Here is a 24,611-nt window from a genome sequence, read left to right as displayed (position 1 = left end):
TGTCTGGGGATGTGCAGGCTGGGTGGGTTCGCCATGAGAAATGCAGGATTGTAGAGATGGGATGGGGATGGGTGAGCCTAGGTGGGATGCCCTTTGACAGATGGTGTTGACTTGATGGGCCAAATGGCCTGCTTTCACACTGCAGGGATTCTATGACTGGGTGTTTCATCAGGAAGCCCTGGCAAATTGGGAATCAGGGGAAAAGCTCTGGTAGTTGAGGGCCACATAGGAAGATGATTGTTGGAGGTCAGTCATTTCAGCACCAGGACATCACTGCAGGAGTTCCATAGGGTGGTATGCGAGACCCAACCATCTTCAGCTGCTTCATCAATGACCCTTCCTGCACCGTAAGGTCAGAGGTGAGGATGTTTTCTGATGCCTGCACAATGTTCATCACAATTTGCAATTCCTCAGATAACATGTCAAAATGCAACAACACATGGACTATATCCAGGCTTGGGCTGACAAGTGGCAATTAACATTCACAATTTTCACAAATGGCAGGCACTGACCATCACCAATAGGACACAACGTTATTATTGCCCCTTGACATTCAATGGTGTTAGCATCATTTAATGTCCCAATATTAACATTGACCAGAAACGGAACTGGACCAGCCACATAAATAGAATAGCTTTAAGAGCACTTAAAGGCTAAGATTACTGTAGTGAGTAACTCAACTTCTGAAATTTCAAAGTCTGTACATAATCTATACGTCCAAGTCAGAACTATGATGGAATACTCCTCACTTGCCTGAATGGGTGCAGCTCCAATAACACCCAAGAAGCTTGACATCATCCAGGAATAGCAGCCCTCTTGATTGGGACCACACCTACAAACATCCACTCCCTCTATCCCTAATGGTCAGTAGTAGCAGTGGGTACTATCTACAAAATGCACTCCAGAAATTCATCAAAGATCCTGAAACAGCACTCTCCAAGTCACAACCACTATCATCTGGAAAATTAAGGGCCAAAGATACATGGAAACAATACCTAAAAGATCCCCTCCAAGTTACTCACTATCCTGATTTATAAATATAATCACCATTCTGTTAGTATCTCTGCATTAAAAATCCTGGAATTCTCTCCCTTATGCCATTGTGGGTCTAGCTACAGCGCATGGACTGTAGCAGTTCAAGAAGGCAGCTCACCACCACTTTCCATACATGTTCCACTGGTGAACAAATAAAAATTGCTGGGCCAATCTTTATAATCTTTTTCTAACAAGGGCATAATGTTTGCAATTCTCCAGTTGTCTGAATTCATCCCTCAGTTCATTAAGATTGAAGGATTGTGGCCAGTGCCTCTGCAATTTCCACATTCACTCCCATCAATATCTCTGCTTGCATCTCATCCAGTCACATTGCCTAGTCGATTTTAAGTACGGACAGCCTATCCAATACCTCCTCATAATCCATTTAACCCTTATTGTGGCTGAGTTTTCTCCTGTCACCATGAGCTATGAAAGATCTAAAGTCAGGTGCAAACTAATAATTTAACACCTCAACTGTGCATCTTGCCTTTAAGTGAAAATCATCTTTCTGGCCCTAATCATCTCTCCTCCACCTTTTTCCATTGTTATGGACCAGACAAAACCTTCTTCAAATATATCAAGGAGATAGCCTAGACCATTACTTTTATTTTATTTAAAGGCAACTGTAAGATGCTGTGTTCTAGATGTAATTCGATCGATCATGCTTCTTGGCTTTAAGCAAAACACATTTTATTCTTACATACAGTCAAAATACAAACAAAGGAAGAATTGATATAATTTTAACTCTACTGGAAAATTTAATAGAACAACAGATCCTTAACTGTTAAACATCAACTATTCCAATATAGGAATATCCCATAAATACACCCTTTGCACAGGCAAATTCAGTAAAATAAGTTGTGTCATGCATGATGTTTCTTCAGTTCAGGAGGAAAGAACATCAAGATAAACTCAAAGATAGTAAGAACTGCCGAAGCTGGAGTCACAGATAACAGCGGGGAACTGGTGGAACACAGCAGATTTGTGAATAAGGGTCCTAAGCCAAAACATTAACTTTCCTGCTCCTTTGATACTGCCTGGTCTGATGTGCTTCTCTAGCTCCACACCGTGTTATTTGTTACCAACATAAACTTCTGACAGAGAGAGAGAGAGAGAGAGAGCTCAAGTTGTTTACTGTAGCCAAGAGATATATAGCAGCTTCCACAGCCAACTTCAAAACCCCAACATCTGAAAGCTAAACTAAATCCCTAGCTCTGTGGGAACCTGACTCCACATATTTATGCTACTTCTATTATTCTACCTTAAAAGAAGACAAAATACACATCTTAAAACCGTAGTATTGTCACCCCCCCACTTAAAACCGAATCATCAATATACAAAGATGTCTTCATTAAAAATCTTTAGCCTTACACTATTAGACATTATAATACATATACATCACATTGGATCTAATCATCAAACATTCAATACTACAATATATTTCAATTTGTTTCTTCTGTCCCTAAACACCTGCATCGTCCTCAAAGTTGTGACAATATGTCAGTAATTACATTTGGCCTGCCCCATGTATAATTTTCTAATTGAATGGCTATAACTCCACTTAAACAGTCTGGTACTTTTATCATTAATTTTCTTCAAAAACATTCAAGTACTATTATTAGTATATACAATTGTCTCAGACACATTACTGGCAACATAAATGTTGAAATTTTGCAAAGCCAACACCAAACTCAAGGTCTCATTCTCAATGGTGCAATATTTCTGTTGATGAATATTCAACTTTCAATTCAATATCTGCAGGAGGACTGCAGCGGTTCAAGAAGGCAGCTCACCACCACCTTCTCAAGGGCAATTAGGGATGGGCAAGAAATGTTGGCCAGCCAGTGACACTCACATCCCACAAAATGAATAGAAAATAAACTTACTGGAAAAATACCCAATAGGTCTTTCCATCTTCTTGTTGTCTTCTTACAAGAGTACACCCACGTCACTCGCATTGATAGCCACCTTGAATAGCTTTGAGTAATTAGGTGTGGTTAACAACAGGCAAATGATTAATAATTTTCAGGCTGTCAAATGCCTTCCGATGTTCCTCCATCCACTGGATGTTTCTGCACTTCTTCAACAAGTCAGTCAGTGGAGCAAACAAGCTGCTAAAACTTAGTACGAATTTTCAATAAAAGACACTCAGTATCAGGAACCATAGCACATCCCCTTCATTGATGGTATAGGAAACGTGTTAATAACCTTTGTTTTCAAATCCCGTTGGGACATCTGTCCATGTCCAATGATATGGCCTATGAATGTGACTTGAGCTATTAGCCAGGTTTACCACCAAACCCACCTTCTGCAGTCGATTGAACAATTATGATAGATCCTGCAAATTTTCCTTCCATTTGTGACTAAAAATTAATGGCTTGTCAATGTAAACAATTGGGTAATCCTGAAATGACTTTATTGGTTAGTCTTTGAAATATAGCTGACACATTTTTCCATAAATTTAAACTGGTAAAGATTTTCAGAGTCACAATAGCCGAGATTTCCATTGCTCTCTGAGGTGAAGGTATCTGCCAGTATCCTTTTAGTAAGTCCAGCTTTGAAATATGAGTGGCTTGATCCTCCTTCTCAATATAATCTTGCAGCTGTGGAATAGGATGTGAATCAGATTTTGTAACTGCATTGACTTTGCACTAATCAATTAAAATGTTTTAGATACCATCTTGTTTGGGCACCATCACTATGGATAAGCTCCACATGCTGCAAGTCGATTCAATTATATTGTGTTTGAGCACGTTTTCAATCTCTTTTTGAACCTATGCCATTTTAGAGAGATACATCCATAAGGGTGTCGCTTAATTGGAACAGCATTTCCCACATCGATATCATGCGTAACCATGTTAGTACTTCCCATGTTATTCACACATATTTCTCCATGTGATTACAATAATTCTTTCAGGTCAGTTTGCTTTTCCTCTGGAAAGTAACTCAATAACTTTTCCTAATTTTTGAAAACTTTCGATTTATCCAATTTATATTATCCAATTTAATTTGAGGAATATCAAGTTCAGAATCATTTTGATTTTGTTCACTACTCCAAACTGTAACCCACATTCTCCTTTTGCTTTCCTTTCCTATCAAAATACTGCTTGAGTATATTCACATGATATACTCTGAGTTTTCCTTCTATCTGGCATTCTTATCAAATAACTCACCTCATTCAATTTCTTTTCAATTTGATAAGGGCCACTAACTCTTCCTTTTAAAGGTACACCTACGATAGGCAGTAACACTAATGCTTTATTTTCTCTAGCAAAGCTAAGAATTTGCAGTCCAAATATGTGGTCTCTGAACTCACCAATTTTTCCACAATTAATCTCAGTAATTCTCTCACCTCATATTCAAAACAAATTGAAATGGTCCGAATTTTGTTGTTTCATTAGGTCTATCTCTAATTGTAAAAGAATAAATGGAATGCCTTTACCCCAATCCTCTGGACAGTCGTGACTATAAGCCCTCAGCATGGTCTTTCAAGTTGGTGCCACCGTTCCATGCTCCCTGCAATTCTATATGTTATACAGTTGAATTCAATTGTTTTATTCCGAACATTTACATTACTTCCATGAATAATTTTGATATAAAATTTGACTTTTGATCTGATTGTATCTCTGTGGATTGTCCATATCTAGTAATAAATTTGATTAGCTCTTCTGTATTCCTTTGACTTTGCAGAATGGAATAGCCTCTGGAAATCTAGTAGACGCAACAAATACTGGTTCCCACTTTTTGTTTCAGGGAGGGATCCAGTGCAGTCAAATAAGGTTCTTATAAAAGGCTCTTCAAATAATGAAATAGGTATTAATGGTGCTGGTTTTATTACTGCCTGAGGTTTCTCTATTACCTGACATGTGTGACATGTCCAGAAAATTGAACCACATCTCTATGAAGTTCAGGCCACTAAAAATGTTTTTATATTTTAACTTGAGTTTTCTTTAGTCCCAAATTACTTCATGTGCTACTTGCAACACCTCCTTTCTATAATCCACCAGTAATACAACTTGATGAACTTCTGCCCATTTCTCATCTACCCGAATAGTCTCCATCTCCTCATCAGTATTCATTTTTAAAATAGCACCCCTTCGGAATACACTCAGATTCTTCTTCTTTGTATGCTTTTTGACACAGCTGCTTTTTTTCTGTCTTTCTGTTGTAATTCAACAGACCTCTCTGAACTAAAAATATCCACTTTTGTCTTCACTCTGCTCCTGTTTCTTTTCTCTCAACTATTTGATCAAACATAGTCTCTGATTATTGAATGTCAACTTCCTTATCTTTATTCTTTGATTTCTCCTCCTGTTTCAATCTGTGGTTTTGCAGTCATGTTACCACATAGTCAGGAAAAATCCCAGGATATACTTCCTATAATACCTCAGTTGCCTGATTTCCCACTGGCTTTTCAACCTCAGTAGGCTTCACTCCCACCTGTGATCCAGTTATATCATTCCCACGGATAATCTGCATCTCCAGAACATAGAATTTCTCTATTAACCACTGTTCAGTGGACTCTCCAGTTCCGTACAATGGAACACTAATCTTCTCACCATGAATTCTACATATTACCACACTTTCAGGCAATACTCCTTCCAAGGTACACAACTCATTTCTCACCATCAAAGATTGACTTGCTCCTGTATCTCTTAAAATTTTAATTTATTTACCCATTTTGCCTGGTACACATGAGATAACCTTACCCACACAGGTAAATTCTTTAAAGACATCTTTTTTTTTAATTAACCAACCCCTGACCAGGGTATACATTCTTTCGCAGCTCTTTAGTTTCGCAGTGAACTCCCTTATCACATTAATAAATCCCAATGGCTTGTCCTATTTATCATGTGTGCTTTCCCAGCCCTTTTCTTAAACTACCAACACTGTAACTTCATATGTCCGGCTTTATTACTGGGAAAAACACCTGAGGTTTTTTTATACTCTTTCCCCTACATGGGTTTCGTTTTTACCCTGTGGTAAATTATCGTTACTATCTTCCATGAGATCTCCTTTTCCTTAAATACCTGAGGATTTCTCTTTTCCCCAAATTTCTATACCTTACAGATTGAAATTGATGTAGGTGGACAAACTTTGATTTATGAACTAACTCAAAATGATATACCATTTCTGCTGCGAATCTTGCAGTTTTGACTTTCTGTTCTTCCATATGAGTTTTCACTATTTCAGGAACTGAATTTTTGCACTTCTCCAAAATAACAGTCTCTCTAACAGCATCATATGTCTAATCTATTTTTAATGCCCTTACCATTCATCGAAGTTATTTTGTTTGATTCTTTCAAACTCTACGTTGAACCAGGATCCCTCCTTAGCCTCCTAAAATGATGTCTGTATGCATCTGGCACTATTCTTATGCACTTATAGTAGCTTCCTACATCTCATCATGCTCCCCAGATACTTCCTCTGATGGTGTTGCAAATACCTCTTTAGCTCTACCTACCAATTTTGATTGAATCAACAATACCCACATGGTCACCAGCCATTTAATTTATGTAGCTATTTTCTCAAATGAAATAAAAAGGCTTCTAGAACATAGAACATAGAACAGTACAGCACAGAACAGGCCCTTCAGCCCACAATGTTGTGCCGACCATTGATCCTCATGTATGCACCCTCAAATTTCTGTGACCATATACATGTCCAGCAGTCTCTTAAATGACCCCAATGACCTTGCTTCCACAACTGCTGCTGGCAACGCATTCCATGCTCTCACAACTCTCTGCGTAAAGAACCTGCCTCTGACATCCCCTCTATACTTTCCACCAACCAGCTTAAAACTATGACCCCTCGTGCTAGCCATTTCTGCCCTGGGAAATAGTCTCTGGCTATCAACTCTATCTATGCCTCTCATTATCTTGTATACCTCAATTAGGTCCCCTCTCCTCCTCCTTTTCTCCAATGAAAAGAGACCGAGCTCAGTCAACCTCTCTTCATAAGATAAGCCCTCCAGTCCAGGCAGCATCCTGGTAAACCTCCTCTGAACCCTCTCCAAAGCATCCACATCTTTCCTATAATAGGGCGCCCAGAACTGGACGCAGTATTCCAAGTGCGGTCTAACCAAAGTTTTATAGAGCTGCAACAAGATCTCACGACTCTTAAACTCAATCCCCCTGTTAATGAAAGCCAAAACACCATATGCTTTCTTAACAACCCTGTCCACTTGGGTGGCCATTTTAAGGGATCTATGTATCTGCACACCAAGATCCCTCTGTTCCTCCACGCTGCCAAGAATCCTATCCTTAATCCTGTACTCAGCTTTCAAATTCGACCTTCCAAAATGCATCACCTCGCATTTATCCAGGTTGAACTCCATCTGCCACCTCTCAGCCCATCTCTGCATCCTGTCAATGTCCCGCTGCAGCCTACAACAGCCCTCTACACTGTCAACGACACCTCCGACCTTTGTGTCGTCTGCAAACTTGCTGACCCATCCTTCAATTCCCTCGTCCAAGTCATTAATAAAAATTACAAACAGTAGAGGCCCAAAGACAGAGCCCTGTGGAACTCCACTCACCACTGACTTCCAGGCAGAATATTTTCCTTCTACTACCACTCGCTGTCTTCTGTTGGCCAGCCAATTCTGTATCCAAGCAGCCAAGTTCCCCTGTATCCCATTCCTCCTGACCTTCTGAATGAGCCTACCATGGGGAACCTTATCAAATGCCTTACTGAAGTCCATATACACCACATCCACAGCTCGACCCTCATCAATTTTTCTAGTCACATCGTCAAAAAACTCGATAAGGTTTGTAAGGCATGACCTACCCCTCACAAAGCCGTGTTGACTGTATTTGATCAAGCCATGCTCTTCCAGATGGTCATAAATCTTATCCCTCAGAATCCTTTCTAACACCTTGCAGACGGCAGACGTGAGACTTACCGGTCTATAATTGCCGGGGATTTCCCTATTTCCTTTCTTGAAGAGAGGAATTACATTTGCCTCTCTCCAGTCCTCAGGTACGACTCCAGTGGAGAGCGAGGATGCAAAGATCTTCGCAAGTGGCGAAGCAATTGCATTTCTCGCTTCCCAAAGCAGCCGAGGACAAATCTGATCCGGGCCTGGCGACTTGTCAATCTTAATGTTTGACAAAATTTTCAGCACATCAGCTTCGTCTATCTCTATCCATTCCAGCATGCACACCTGCTCTTCAAAGGCTTCATTCACTACAAAGTTGGTTTCTTTCGTAAAGACAGAAGCAAAAAACTCATTTAGGGCTTCCCCTACCTCCTCAGGCTCCACACACAAGTTCCCTATGCGATCCCTGATCGGCCCTACTCTTTCTTTGACCGTTCTCTTATTCCTCACGTAAGTGTAAAATGCCTTTGTGTTTTCCCGGATTCCTTCTGCCAAGCCTTTCTCGTGCCCCCTCCTGCTTCGACACCCTTGTCATCAAACTTTGGTAACCCTTGAACATATTTAAACAGATCCCCACCAGGCTTTTGGCTATGATGGTTTTGCTCTTCATCACTGTCATTATCACTATTCCGACCTCCTACCTTCATTATTTTAAGTCAACTTTCCACTTTCACTGTCAATTTCTGTGGCTCAAAAACTCTCACTTTCTCCCAGTCTTCTCTTTTTGCTTTCTTCTGCTAGGGCTATCCGTTCTTTTACTTTTTCTCGTGCCATTGCCTCTAATTCAAGCAGCTTCGTTTGCAATTAGCCTGTAGCTATTTCCAATAATTCTGATTGCGTTCCTGACAATTGTAAATGTAGAGCTATTGCCACAATTATCTTCCCTTTCCTCACAGACCCAGGCAACTCCATCCAAAAGCTTTGCCTTGCTCACTTTCTGCAAAATACCTGAACAATTTCTTCCATTCAAAGATTTTGTAGCTACTGAAAGGGCTGTTCTTACACAAGGCAATCCCCATTCAAACTAACTGAATACAACACATGGGAAAAAAAAGCACTAACACTCACCACTCACTATTTTTGGGTCCAAAAATCCTAAACCCAACCTGGAATTAGAATTGTAGTCCCAACAAGAACCCCCAATTTGTTATGGACCAGACCAACCCCATTCCGATAGATCAAGGAGACAGCCTAGACTCTGACTTTTATCTTATTTAAAGGCAATTGTAAGGTGCTATGTTCCAGATATAATTCAATTGATCACGCTACTTGGCTGTAAGCAAAACACACCTTATTTTGACACTCAGTTAAAATACAAACAAAAAAGAAGAATAATTTGTATAACTTTAATTCTATTGGTAAACTTACAATAAGAGATCATTTAACCAATAAACAGAAACTATTCCAATATAGCAATATCCCATAAACACACCCTTGGCAAAGGCAAATTCAGAAAAGTAGATTGTCTCACATGTGGTAGTTCTTCAGTCCAGGAGAAAAGAATACCAAGATAAAATTCTGGCAGAGAGACAACTTAATCTGTTTTTGCTGTGGCTGAGAAAGATGTATAGCAGCTTCCACAGACAATTTCAAAACCAAACAACTGAAAGCTAAACTAAAACCCTGGCTCTGTGGGAGCTTGATTCCACCTATTTTTGCTATGTCTATTGTTCTAACTTTAAGCAAAAAAAGGCTTACACAAGCTGTTTATTTTATTGGCTTGGAAGAGACAACTCAGCACCTCTGTCTCAAAACTTCTCTTCCAAAAAAAACACAGGAAAAGGTACACCTCTTAAAGCTAAAGTATTGTCACATCACCCTTTAGTATTGATGTGTTTTTAGTAGTCTTTGGGATTTACCTTTATGTTAGCTGAAAGTCTTTTTTGGTACTCCACTTTTGCTTCCGTATTTCCTGTCTTCCAGCTTCTTTCTGAATCTTCTGTAGTCTCTTTGGTTCTCAACTATACTTGCTCCCTGACACCTGTCATAAGCATACTTTTTCCTCCTCATCTTAATTTGTATTTCCCCTATTGCCCAGGTAGCTCTGGAATTTTTGACCCATCTTTCCCTTTTGGCGGAATGTACCCTAACCATCTTCTCATTGAAGGTAGTCCATTGTTCATCTATTGCTTTTCCTGCCAATGTTTGATTACAGTTTATCTGGCCCAGCTCCATACTTTTTCGCCATTAAAGTCAGCTCTCCAATTAATTATTCTTACTCTGGATCAACCAATATCAGAGTCTACCATCATCTTAAAACTGATGATACAGAGATCATTGTTCCCACAATGTTCCGAACTTGAAACATTAGCTGTGTTTCTCTCTCTGTAGATGCTGACAAACCTGTTGAGTTTCTCTAGTATAACAAAGTGTGAAGCTGGATGAACACAGCAGGCCAAGCGGCATCTCAGGAGTACAAAAGCTGACGTTTCAGGCCTCTGTGTTCATCCAGCTCCACACTTTGTTATCTTGGATTCTCCAGCATCTGCATTTTCCATTATCACTGAGTTTCTCCAGTGTTTTTTTTGTGTTTGTTTCAGATTTACAGCATCAGCAGTATTTTACTTTTATTTAAGCGTCTCCTTTCATGTTGAACTGAATACATACTGCTGTAGGAAATTCTCCTGAATACAATCTAGGGACGCTTGTCCCTCACTACTCCTTACACTGCCGCTATCCCAGTTGATGTACAGGTAATTAAGGACCCCGTTACATCTACTCTAAGATATTTACAACTCTCTGGAATTTCCTTGCAGCTTTATTCCCCTATTTCTTTCCCGCTAACTGGCCATCTACTATACCAAGTAATGAAATTTCACCCTTGTTATTCTGTAGCTTCATTCAAATTGACCATTACTGTAATGATTTTTGTAACCAAAAACTAAATCCTTTTGTTCTCTTTCCAATCTCTTCTGAACACCTTTTAGCTAGAATTATTTAACAGCTAGACCTGCACTTCCTTAAACCAGTTCTCTGATATCTCAATCTGTGCCTGTAACTCCCCAGTCTTATTAGCTATAATTCATGCATTTGCATTCCTACAGTATAACATATGATCTAGCCTTTGTTATTCATATAACCCCTACAGTGTAGAAACAGGCCCTTCGGCCCAGCAAGTCCACACCGACTGTCAGAGCACCCACCTAAACCCATTCCCCTAATCTATATAGCCCAACAAGTCCACACCGCCTCCTGGAGCATCCCACCCACACCCATCCCCCTATAACCCACTCACCCCTGAACACTGTGGGCAATTTAGCATGGCCAATCGACCTAGCCTGCACATCTTTGGGCTGTGGGAGGAAACCGGAGCACCCGGAGAAAACCCACGCAGACACAGGGAGAATGTGCAAACTCCGCACAGACAGTTACCCGAGGCTGGAATCGAACCCGGGTCCCTGGCACTGTGTGGCTACAGTGTTAATTACTGAGCCAACATGCCACCTCTGTTCTGATTCTCTTGTATGCTTTCACATTTTTCTTAAATTGTGGGACTGAGTGCAATGTTCCAGTCAAAGCTGAAACAGTGGGTGATTCAGGATTAGCACAGCTTCCTTCCTCATGAACTCTATGCCCCTATTAATAATAGAGGCTAGGAGAACGTATGTAAGCATACACTCAAACAACAAAGAAAGAGGCCCTTTGGCCCACCATGTCTATGTTAACCAACAAACACCAAACTACACTAATCCCATTTACCAGCACTTGATCCATGGCCTGCTGTGCCCTGGCATCTTAAATGCTTGACCAGATGTTTCTTAAATGTTGCAAGATACCAGCGTCTACCACTCAGGCAACACCATTTCTACCATTCTACCACTGGGTGAATTTTATTTTTCCTCGGATTCCCTCTAAATCACTTATTCCTCATTTTAAACTTATGCCCTTTGGACTTAGAAACATCTGCGTTGGGGAAAAGATTCTCAAGATCTACCCTATCTGTGTCTGTCATAATTTTGTAAACCACAGTCAGATTCCCCCTCAGCTTCCTCTGTTCCAGGGAAAACAAACTGAACCTATCTCATCCCTCCTCATAACTGAGACTTTCCACCCCAGGCAACATGCTGGTGAATCTCTGCTGTGCCCTCTCCAGTGCAATCACATTCCCCCAATAGTGCAATCCCCCAGAAATACACAACGTATTCCATCTGTGGCCTAACCAATGTTTTATAAAGTTGCAACAAGATTTCCTGTTCCTATCTTTTACATCTGGTTAATGAAGGCAAGCGTCTCCTTCATCACCAGCCTGTCTACCTCTGCCGACATCTTCAGGGATTGGTGAACTTATACACCAAGGTCCCTTCATTCCACAGTACTCCTTAGGGACCTAATGTTCATTGTGTATATCCTTCCTTTATTAAACCTCCCAAAATGTATCACCTCATACTTATCAGGATTAAATTCCATTTGCCATTGCTCTACCCAATTTACCAGATGCTTAATATCAGACTGTAGCACAATCCTCACAAACAATAACACCACCAATTTTTGTGTCATCGCAACATACTAATTATACCTTCTGCTTTCATTACAAAAAGCACGGTTCCCAGCACGAGCCCTGTGATATACCACTGGTCAAAGGCTTCCAATCATAAAAACAACCCTCCACCATCATCCTTTGCCTTCAATCTGCAAGCCAATTTTGGACCCAATTTGCCAACATATCCTGCATCCTACAGGCTCTTGCCTTTTGAATTAGTCTTCCACCTGGGATCTTTCAAAAGGCTTTATTGAAGTCCATGTACACAACAACTGCACAACCATCATCAATATATTAGTCACAAAAACACTATCAATTCACTGGACAGGATCTCCCTTCAAGAAATACACGCTGTCTATCCCTGATCAATCCCTCCCTTTCCAAGTGTTGATTAATCCTGTCCCTCAGAGTTTTTTCCAATAAGTTCCCTACCAAAGATGTCAGACTAACTGGTCTGTAATTATCTGGCCTATCTCTGCTGCACCTCTTGAACAAAGGAACCATGTCAGCTATCCTCCAGTCATCTGGCATGTCGCCTGTGGCTAGCAAAGTATTAAATATTTCCGCCAGGGCTCCAGCAGTCTCCCCTCTTGCCTCCCATAGCGGTCTGCAATACATGTAATCAGTTTTATGCCCGCTAAAAGACCTAAAACCTCCTTCTCCTTATTAAACTTAACCTGTTATAGAACCTCACCATAGCACCTGAAATCTCCAGCAACAATGTGTTTCTCCTTTGTGAGTACAGATGAGAAATATTAATTTAAGATCTCAGCAACGTCCTGATAACGACAATAGGTTGTCCTTTAGGTCTCTAATAAGATCACTCTTTACCTGGTAATCTTGCACTTAATAAACTTTTAAAATACCTTGGGGGTTTCTTAATCCTGTGTGAGATATGTCATGGCTCCTCTTTGCCCTCCAAATTTCCTGTACACTGTCTATGTTCCTGAAGGACCCCCTGTTTGTAATGTGCTGTGCATACGAACATGTATTTCGTTCGTTTTCTTTATCAAACTAGAATTCTCTGGATTTACATAGCCACATTTCATTCATAATAATTATCAGGTAAGGCCAGGGTGGGGTGGTGGTCTTTTCTTCAGAAAAGTGAAGGCTATTAGCAAATATGACAGGCCTTGCATATGGACAAGTGAACATGTTTAATGGGGAGAAGACTGTTTCACTTAATTGGACAGGTCAAATCTAGGAATCACCAATAGAAGTTGATGCGTAGAGGATGTGGTCACGATTTCAAGAGAAACCTTAGTTAGGGTGGTTAGGATGAGAAACTTGACACAAAAAGCACAGATGCATTAAAAGGGGGAAATTGGATCTAAATAGGAATTGTCACTTGGATTTGTGATGTTTTTAACCAGTTTTCAAGGTTTACCTGTGATTCTATCCCAATTATAGACTGCCTTCATATCTCTGAAACATGAGTATCCATCAGCTTAACTAGGGGTTAGAGAGTGGTCATCTTTGAACAAACATCTATTCTGAGGACAGGTTACTGGACATGAAGCGGTAAATCTGGTTTCTCCTGCTGCCAGACCTGCTGAGCTTTTCCAGTAATTTTGTTTTTGTTCCGGACTTACAGCATCTGCAGTTCTTTTGGTTTTTATTCAAAACACTACATCTGTTTGAGTGGGCGCTGGCCACAGGGACTCCTGCACTGCCTGCCCACATCTTTTTAGATTAGATTAGATTACCTACAGTGTGGAAACAGGCCCTTCAGCCCTACAAGTCCACACCACCCGTTGAAGCATCCCACCCAGACCCACCCCCCTGTAACTCACACACCCCTGAACGCTACGGGCAATTTAGCATGGCCAATCCACCTAGCCTGCACATCTTTGGACTGTGGGAGGAAACCAGAGCACACAGAGGAAACCCACGCAGACACGGGGAGAATGTGCAAACTCCACACAGACAGTCGCCCGAGGCGGGAATTGAACCCGGGTCCCTGGTGCTGTGAGGCTGCAGTGCTAACCACTGAGCCACGGTGCCACCCTTGGCCTTGATGGTCATCACCCAATGCTTTTCTGTCTGTGTAACCCTTACTTGTGTTGTGACCAGCTCACTAAACATACTATCCACAACATTATCAGCTTCATGGATGTTCCATAGTCAGTCCATACAAAGCACTAGCCACTCCATGTGGTAAATCAGGAGCTGCAGCTGAACACCACTACCCACATACATAGTCACCATGGAGAATGGAAATGTCCCTGATTTCACACATGTTGCAGGAGCAGCTTTCCATGGGACCAAGTTCTCCTGTCATTGTGTTCCTTATCAAGTACTCACCTAATCAGATTTCCCATTCACTTTCTTCCAATTCCTAACAAACTACAAACCACAAAAATTAAGGACTTCATACCTGGTTTCCCTCCCGGTATTATTCTCTCAGTCCCCATAGCTGGTTGCTAAGCAAACAATCACTTCACTACTTCAGAGGAAGAGTCACCAGACCGAAAAGGTTAACTCTGTTTTCTCCTCCACAGATGGTGCCAGACCTGCTGAGCTTTCCCAGCAACTTTGTTTTTGTTCTTGATTTACAGCATCCACAGTTCTTTTGGTTTTTACTTCACTATTTCCCTGTGCCATCACCCTCAATTGTTTCTTTCTGTTAAGAATGAAGTCTATTTTAATTTTTATGACACCTCCTCCACAGACTTCGCTCCAAGGCTTTGTCTCCCAGTCAGTAGGCCTCACAGACCTTGTAGATTTTAATTTAATCTTAATCACCCAGTCAGCTGCTTCCTCCTGCCCTGCATCACGTTTTGAACCCTGGCATCTCCTTTGGAGCTTCTTCTTCTGGATTAAGTGAAGGTTCGCTCTGCTCCTCACCATTATACTCCATTTTGCCATCTTGTTGCCCACTTTCTTCACCTGTCTGTACCTCTCTGTAGCAACTATGTCCTCCTCATAACCTACATTTAGACAACATTGTAGTAGTTTTATGGAGTTCACTCCGGGCAAATGCGAGGTGATTATGGAGTTCAATCCGGGCAAATGCGAGGTGGTGCATTTTGTAAGATCTAATTCAAGGGCAAACTCTACAGTAAATGGAAAAGTCCTGAGGAAAATTGATGTACAGAGAGATCTGGGTATTCAGGTCCATTGTTCCCTGAAGGTGGCAACACAGGTCAATAGAGTGGTCAAGAGGGCACTATGGCATGCTTTCCTTCATCGGACAGGGTATTGAGTACAAGAGATGGCAGGTCTGTTGCAGTTGTATAAGACTTTGGTTCGGCCACATTTAGAGTACTGCGTACAGTTCTGGTCGCCACATTACCAAAAGGATGTGGATGCTTTGGAGACGGTGCAGAGGAGGTTCACCAGGATGTTGCCTGATCTGGAGGGTGCTAGCTATGAAGAAAAATTGAGGAGATTAGGATTATTTTCAGTAGAAAGACGGAGTTTGAGGGGGGAACCTGATTGAGGTTTACAAAATCATGAAGGGTACAGACAAGGTGGATAGCAAGAAGTTTTTCCCAGAGTGGGGGACTCAATTACTAGGGGTCATGAGTTCAAAGTGAGAGGAGGAAAGTTTATGAGAGATATGCATGAAAAGTTCTTTATGCAGAGGAACACATTGCGAGTGGAAGTGGTAGACACAAACATGATAGTGTCTTTTAAGATGTATCTGAACAGGTACATCGATGGGCAGGGAGCAAAGGGATACAGACCCTTAGAAAATAGATGATAGGTTTCGACAGAGGATCTCGATCAGTGCAGGCTTGGACGGCTGAAGGGCCTGTTCCTGTGCTGTAATTTTCTTTGTCCTTTGTACAACTTGCTGACCTTTCTAAGCCATTAATAAGGGCCATAAATAGCTGGGTACCATCATTGATCACAGCCTGTCAACTTGAGAATGCCCCATTTATCTGTCTGTTAACTGATTTTCTATCCCTGCTGATATATTGCCCTCAACTCCATGAATCTTTATGTTTCCTTTCGTGTGGAATCTTATCAAATTCTTTTTCAAAATCCAGGTATCTGCTAATTCCACTATCTATCCCATTGGTTGTGTCCCCAAAACATCTTTAATACATTTGTTAACTTTGTCTGATTATACTGTGATCTTCTAAATACATTGTTAAGATGTCTTTAATACATTCCAGCACTAACCTGACTAATGTCAGGCTAACTGGCCTGTAGGCCAATTCTATTTTCTTCCTCCCTCCTTTCTGGAATAGTGGAATTACATTTGCTTATTTCCAATCTCCTGGGGCTGTTCCAGAATTAAGGGAATTCCAGAAAATAATAGCTAGAGCATCCACCATCTCTGCTACTACTGTTTTGAGAAATCTGGGACCTTAAACCACCAGGTCCAGGAGTTTTATTGGATTGTAGTTCCTTAAGTTTTTCCTTTTTTTTTCCTGCCAATACTATTTTCTTTTATTTTAAACACCTAGTAGATTCTCTATTTCTTGTATATGACTGGTGTATTCTGCTAAAAGACACACATTATTTGTAAAATGGCATATACCCATTTTTGAACAAGTTGCAATTATTTGCAATTCCTCAGTGCAGTACCCAGGAAGGATTAGAAGATTGTGGCAGTGACTTCTACTGTCACGCACCATCCTTGGAAGTGACTCTAACAACTTAACCACTTTAAGGGCAGCCAGGCTATCCAATGTCACATCTTCATCAACTTTTAGCTCACCCAATGTCTGAATGCTCCTCATTGCCATGCTCGTAAAGACAGATTGCATACTTCACCATGCCCTGGCCTTGATGTGTGCAGTGTCCATCTCCTCCCAATCTCCTCCTTTGGCTGATTATAACTGATGTTTGACCATTTAGCACATATTAGGACACAGCTGCAGGGTGGATGGGTCTTGAAGCCAGACCGTCTAGCTCAGAGGCAGGGGCATTGCCACATCTTCTGACTGTGTGCCTGAGGAGTACAGAGGAACTGGCCTGGTGGGATTTAAAAACAGCCAGCAGGCACTACCCGTCACCTCATCTCCATAGGTAACAAAGTGTGGAGCTGGATGAACACAGCAGGCCAAGCAGCATCTTGCCCCTGAAGCGTCTAGGCCCGAAACATCAGCTTTTGTGCCCCTGAGATGCTGCTTGGCCTGCTGTGTTCATCCAGCTCCACACTTTGTTATCTCGGATTCTCCAGCATCTGCAGTTCCCATTATCTCTGATGCAATTTTAACCTTATCTCCATATCCAAGTCTCCCCTCCTCCGCTCTCTGGCGAACTGTCCCTTTAAGGGTGAGTCACGCGACCGAGCAGGACCCTTTATTCAGATCACGTGAGCGCTCGAGGCCGCGAGAGAAGAGTTGAAGGAGGCGGGATGGTGAGTGTCTGACTAACTGGCTGAAGGAGTTGCCGAGGTTCGGGCTGCGGCCTCCACACCCTTTCCTTTCGGGCCCGGTTCACAGAGGGACAGTGGCCTCCCTGCCGGGCCCAGAGGAGTGGGCTGCTGTGTCGCCAAGTCAGGGTCCCGGCGGTCCAGTGTGCAACCAGGGATAATCCTTATGTGATTTAGAGAGTGGCTTCAGGATAGTGCCAAAGTGGAGCTGACCCGCCTCTCGCATTGGGTCAGTTAGAAACTGCAGAGCCATAAAGGGGATATTGCAGCAGGGGACTGGCGTTTATTTATTGCCCATCCCATGTACCTGCCCGCCCCCTCCCCCGCCGTCGCTGCACCAACGAGGCAGTGGATAGCTAATTGTTGATCGCAATGTTCCGGGCCTGGTTTCGCCTTTAGCCAGGCTGGATACAGATGACAGCTTTCCCTTCTGTAAGGGAACATGTTTGATCAATACCAACATTATGGATTTCAATGCCGGGATCAAAGCCAGAAACAAAAACAGAAGTTGCTGATAAAGCTCAGCAGGTCTGGCAACATCTGTGGAGAAAAATCAGAGTTAACGTTTCGGGTCTAGTGATCCTGCCTCGGAACAGTGATTAAAGTGTCTGAATTTGTAATCTAATGAGAAGCACTGCAGTAACACTGTATCCAGTGCGTGGTGGGAGACTCCCTAGGTTGGATCAGTGTGAAGCTCTGAACGTGAGCTTTGACGTGCACGATACAGTAGCGAAAGAAGTAGGGATCACTGCTTACAAGTGAATCATTAGAGTGGAACAGAGAAACGAATGGCATAGCATTGATAAGACCCTGAAAAGTAGTGGAACAGCTGAGAAGGACTGAGGCACTTGATAGTTTTAAAAAGAAAATTGGGTGCAGCAAGGAAGGTGTAATCTGGGATAACAAAGTGTGGAACTGGATGAACACAGCAGGCCAAGCAGCATCTTGGGAGCACAAAAGCTGATGTTTTAGGCCTAGACCCTTCATCAGAAAAATAGGTGTAATCTGGGGTTGTCTTTACAAAAATAACTAATTTTTGTTTTATTCATTCACCAGGCATGCATGTTGTTGGCTAGATCATTATTGCCCATCCTGAATCTCACAGAGTCAACCACATTGCTGTGGGTCTGGAGTGACCTGTAGGTTATTAGCAAATCAGATTTTTGTTTTCTTGAAATTGGTTTCATGGTCATCACTAAATTATTAATTCTAGATTTTTATTGAATTGAATCTAAGTGTCCAGAACATTTATCCATGTCTCTGACTTAATAGTCTAGAGACAATGCCATGAGGCCATCATCTGTTCATGCTGATGTGATATGGAAGAGGAGGCATGTTCCAGCTGCACTGCTGATTGAATTTCTTCCTTATCCTTTTGGGTGGGCACTCTAGGTGGCAGCTCCTGACCTTGGACAACAGAATGCAGGAGGATTATGACCCACTGAAAACCAAAAACAGACTAACCAGTCAGGATGGACAAATAAAAACATGAGGGCAAAATCATTCTAAAGGCAAACACTAAGAACACTTCGAGGCATTCAAGAGGGTGTTGGATGGTTATTTAAATGATAGGGGGCATGTTTCTAAAGTGGGGGGAGAATGATTTAAGATGGACCTGAGGGACAACTTTTTCACAAAGGGTGGCTTATATGTGGAATACTTTTTTGATTGTCAGGGCTGCCTTTTCATTCTTGCTAACACATGGTCTGGAGCGAAGGTCTTATGAGGAAAGGCTGAGGGACTTGGGTCTGCTCTCATTGGAGAGAAGGCGGCTGAGGGGATTTAATAGAGACGTACAAGATGTTCAGAGAATAGGATAGGGTGGACAGTGAGAGTCTTTTTCCTAGGATGATGATGTTAGCTTGTACGAGGGGGCATAGCTGCAAGTTGAGGGGTGATAGATTTAAGACAGATGTCAGAGGCAAGTTCTTTACTCAGAGTGCTAAGGTCATGGAATGCCTTCCCTGCCAATGTAGTTAACTCAGCCACATTAGGGACATTTAAACAGTCCTTGGATAAGCATATGATGATGGGATAATGTAGGGGGATGGGCTTAGATTAGTTCACAGGTCGGTGCAACAATGAGGGCCGAAGGGCCTGTTCTGCACTGTATTGTTCTAAAAAATGTTTGGAGAAGTACTTGACAGGAAAGATTTAGAGGCATGTGGACCAAATGCAGGCAAGTGGGACTAATTTAGTTTGGAAAACTTGGTCAGTATGGACAGGTTGGACCAAAGGCTCTCTTTCTATCCTGCCAGATTCTCTAAAGGTGCACAAGGATGCAATGAAAAGGTGGGGTATTTGCACTGGATAATAGAACTGGTGCAGACACAGTAAGTGGCTTGTTTCTGCTCTGTAATAAATCTGCAATTCTTTAATTCACTAGGTATACAGGGAGGGAGAACATGGCAATATTGAAAAAGATAGGAAAGAAATTTAGGGGAAAGAAGAGACTGAGAAATAAATAATTAAGTAATTTATTCTACTGACACACAAAAAGGAAAAGCCAAGTCCAAAGATATGCATGCCAGGTGAATTGGCCATGCTAAACTTCCTGTAGCGTTCAGGAAGGTGTAGATTAGGGGGAATGGGTCTGGGTGGGATGCTCCGTGGTTCAGTGTGGACTTGTTGGGCCGAAGGGCCTGTTTCCACACTGCAGGGAATCTGATCAAAAAATATGATTGAAAACGTCTTGAAACAAAAATTGTAAAGAACAGTCCACATGGATTATTGAAAGGAAGCTTGTATATGATCAGCCTTATTGAATTATTTGGTGAATGTATAGTGAAGACTAATGTAGCACATGTAATCTTTTTTGATATTTGAAATGCCTTTGAGGTATTTCTCATACAGACTTGAGACAAAGGCTCTGCCAGGGGACGAATAGAATGGATAGTACCTAGTCTGCAAAGTAGAAGGCATGAGTAAAGGTAGTTACACAAACTGGCAAAAGATGGGAAATGGTGTTTCCTCAAGGATCAGGGAATGAAATGAAAATTTAAATAACTGGAAAAAAACTCAGTAGGTTTGGCAGCATCTGTTGAGAGAAAGCAGAGTTAAGACTTCAGAACTAAAGAATGTGTTCTGAGGAAGGGGTCACTGGACCTAAAATGTCAACTGTGTTTTCTATCGACAGATGCTGCCAGACCTGCTGGGCTTCTCCAAGTATTTCTACTTTTTTTCTTTAAGCGTTGTTCATTTAAAAAAATAAATTTTTGTAGAACTGGAGATGGTGGTGCTAACTTGTCCAAGGTTCAGTGCTGAGCTGAGTTCAATGCTTTTATGTGATCTTTCTTAAAGATGTTTCACATATAGATTGGTACATTCCAACAATGGAAAATGGTAAGGGAGCTAAGATCAGAGCTGCTCAGCTGATGAGTGAGATAGAGATTATGATGAATCAAAGACTGGGTGTGTAACGTACTTTAGGTGGATTCTTTGGATGGGAAGCTAGTTAACTACAATAGCTTGAGAGGGGAAGTGAAAATTAAAAAAAACTGTTGAATAAATTGTGATAATAGAAAAGCATTCAACATTAAAGAGGATACAAATATTTTATACTGTCTTGTAAAAGCAAAATCTGGTTCACTAATGTCCTCTGGGAAGGAAATCTATTGTCCTTGACTGCTCAGGCCTTCGTATGACCCCAGTAATATGGTTGGCTCTTTTGCTGTCTCATGGGCAGTTAGGGTGGGCAAAAATGCTGGCCTAATCAGCAGCATCCACATTCCATGTACAAACGCAAAAAAGTTGTAAATAGTAAATGGGTGGCGAGGCTGTGTGGAACCGTATCAGGCACATTGTGATGTGTGCTGAGGTGAGCAAGGCAAGGCTAGCATACTTTGTGCCAGGATTTGCTAGAAAGAAATCTGACAAAATATCAGTAGAAGTAGTGAGTGTGAAAATTAAGGGGCACTGGAAAGGTTAGTTCTACATGGGTAGATTGGTATTGGGTGACCGATGGTTGTGCATGTGCCTAGGTTCTTGAAGATGGCAGGACATTAAGAGAGCAGCAAGCAAAGCCTAGAGGATATTAGGCTTCATAAATAGACGTATTGAGTACATACGTAGATAATTGTGTTGCCATTGTTGTCGTTTATCTCGGTTTTCAAAGGCACTTTGATAAGGTTCCCATAATAGATTAGTGAATAAAGTTAGAGAATGTGGTGTCGGAACAAGTGGAAGAAGGGATTGCTCGCTGGCAGTAGTACAGAAGGGAAATAGAAGTAAAAGGGAATTATTTAGAGAGGAAGAAGTTGGGAAGGGGTGTTCCACCAGGATCAGTACAGGGACCACTGCTGTTCATTATTTACATCAACTGTTTAGATTTGAATTCAAAAACGCAATTTCTAAATTCTCAAATAATACCAAATTGTAGAGACTAGAGATGGTACTAAGGAGAATTACAGCAAATTGCTGAAGGAAACTAGTAAACATTTACAATAGGGAAATGCTTGACCTGAAACGTTAACTCTGTTTTCTCCTTCACAGATACTGCCAGACTTGCTGAGCTTTTCCAGCAACTTTGTTTTTGTGTCAACTGATCTGCCTTCATCTGTTATCTTGGTCAGCCTTTTAAGAAAACTCAGTCAAGTTAGTGAGACACGATTTCTCACACAAAAAGCTGTGCTGACTATCCCAAATCAGTCCTTGACTTTTCAGATGCATGTAGTTTCTCGGTATCCCCTCCAATTACTTACCCACCACTGGCGTCATGTTCACCCGTGTGTGATACTCTGGTTTTCCTTGCAGCTTTTCTTAAGTCTTTAAATGTTTCGCTAAAAGTTACCAAGGCAATCTAAACAAAACAGATCAAACGCTGGGCATTCTTTCTAGAGCAGTATAATTGAAAGTAAGGCAGTGATACTAGGTCGGTACTGAACCTTCGTTAGACCATACTGAGAGTACTAAGTGCACTTGTGAACACCATGCTTACAGCAAAGGCTGTAGAGAACAGGATGCAGAGAAGATTTACAAGGACGGTGCCAGAAAACTCTGAGATCTTTTAAATTTATGGAAAATTTTGATTGACCGGATATAGAGCATTTAATTTTGTGGGAAGTTTCTAAAAGAATGCATTGCTGTGCAAAAGCAAAGTACAGCTCATGGAACGAAAGGGGCAGAAGTGACATGGGTATGCAATATGCTTGCTGACAGGAAAGTTTATTGGTTAATGGATGCCTTTTGGACAGGGGGATGGTTTGTAGTGGAGTTCTGCAGATGTTAGTGGTTGGGACCTTTGCTTTTCCTGATATGTATTAATGATCTAATCCTTATTACAGGGATCATTTTCAAAGTTTTCAGATGATAAGGTATTGTGAATTGTTTGATAGTGTGGAATTTCAAAAAGGTGTTGACATGTTGGTGGAATGAGTGGATGAGGTTCACTGTGGAGAAATGTGATAATTCATTTTGCTAGGAAGAACATGAATAGACAAAATTAAAATGAAGGAGTTGCATGAGCAGACACACCAGGGTGAATACGTCATAAGTCATTATAGGTGGCGGGTCAGGTGAAAAGAGCTGTTAATAAAGGACGCTTCCGAGATAGTAGGAACTGCAGATGCTGGGGAATCTGAAATAACAAGGTGTAGAGCTAGAGGAACACAGCAGGCCAAGCAGCATCAGTGGAGCAGGAAGGCTAATGTTTTGGTCCTAGACCATTCAGAAATGTATTCAGAATTTCTGAAGAAGGGTCTAGGCCCACAACATTAGCCTTCCTACTCCTCTGATGCTGCTTGACCTGCTGTGTCCATCCAGCTGTACACCTTGTTATCTCTGTTAATAAAGGATATGTTGTCTTTGAAATTATTGATCAGAGCAAGGATACTCTGTTGAATTTGTTTAAGACATTAGTTTGACTCAGCTGGAATATTGTGCCCTGTTCTGGACACTTTAGGAAGGCATTAAATACATTCAAGAGAGTTATGAAGATAGATTGGAGAAGTCAGGACTGGCTTCCTTTGTGAAGAGAAGGCTGAGGGAGAATTTGATTAAGTTATTCAAAATACCAAGGGACTAGGACAGAATGCATCGGGAGAAAATATTCACATGTGAAGGGATTGAGAATTAGTGGGCACAGATTTAAAGTAATTAGTAAAAGAAACTAAAGTAATGAGAGAAAAAAAACTTCTCGTGAGTCATTTAATGACTAGAATGTAATTGCTGAGAGAAGTTTTCAAAAGGAAATTCGGCTATTATTTGGAAAGGAAGTTGAATTTACTGGGAGAAGGCAAGGAGGTGATGTTAAATGAATTACTCAGTTGGAGAACTGGTTTGGGCACAGTGAATTGAGTAGCATCCATTTATGCTGTAACAATTCTGAGATTTTGCGACAGTGGGGTTGGAGGTTGTCAATATCATATAGTCACCAAGATTGTTGATTGTGAATTTAATGACACCATCGGGACTAGTTGAAGTGAATAGCGTTTTTTTGTTTTTATATGGCTTTTATTTATTTGAGAAGGCTGGACCAACATGCGTACAAAGTGAGTAGAGAGTTATGATGGTAGATTTAGATGAGAACAGGAGAGAGGAGGCTTGATTGGAACATAAACAGGAGCATAGACAAGTTGTATCCTGTATCTGTAAAAGCTGAATGACGATGATTAAGCATGCTGGCTCAGTGCTCCTGTCTTTGGAAATGGTATAGACATCCACTATCGTTATATGTTCAATCTCCCAGATAGATGGCAGCAACACTTTACTCTCTGTGTCACCTCTGTTGCCAAGTAGGAAATGGAGGTCATGACATTTGTGTGGTTGAGACTATCTAAGCTGGGACTTTATTTGCTGTTCTGCTGTTGTTGCTGGGTCAATAATCTGGAGTTTCTTGACCTAGCCACATTGCCCCAAATCTTTCTGACTCCAGCACAGTGAACACT

At 41.4% G+C, this 24,611-nt stretch overlaps 1 protein-coding gene across 1 annotated transcript in view; it reads left to right on the top strand.

Annotated features, from left to right (window-relative positions):
- The first annotated feature begins 17,594 nt into the window (after positions 1-17,594).
- The window catches only part of vps26a (VPS26, retromer complex component A), a 52,019-nt gene continuing 45,002 nt past the window's right edge, over positions 17,595-24,611 (top strand). Inside the window, exon 1 of the mRNA XM_048551024.1 lies at positions 17,595-17,712. Within this exon, the coding sequence (XP_048406981.1) occupies positions 17,710-17,712 (3 nt within the window). The 5' untranslated portion in view covers positions 17,595-17,709. The remainder of the gene's footprint in view (positions 17,713-24,611) is intronic.

This window comes from Stegostoma tigrinum, chromosome 20 (assembly GCF_030684315.1).
Source record: "Stegostoma tigrinum isolate sSteTig4 chromosome 20, sSteTig4.hap1, whole genome shotgun sequence".
NCBI classification, from domain to species: domain Eukaryota; kingdom Metazoa; phylum Chordata; class Chondrichthyes; order Orectolobiformes; family Stegostomatidae; genus Stegostoma; species Stegostoma tigrinum.
The sequence above is the reverse complement of the archived record's forward strand: the minus strand, read 5'-3'. Positions and strand labels throughout refer to the sequence as shown.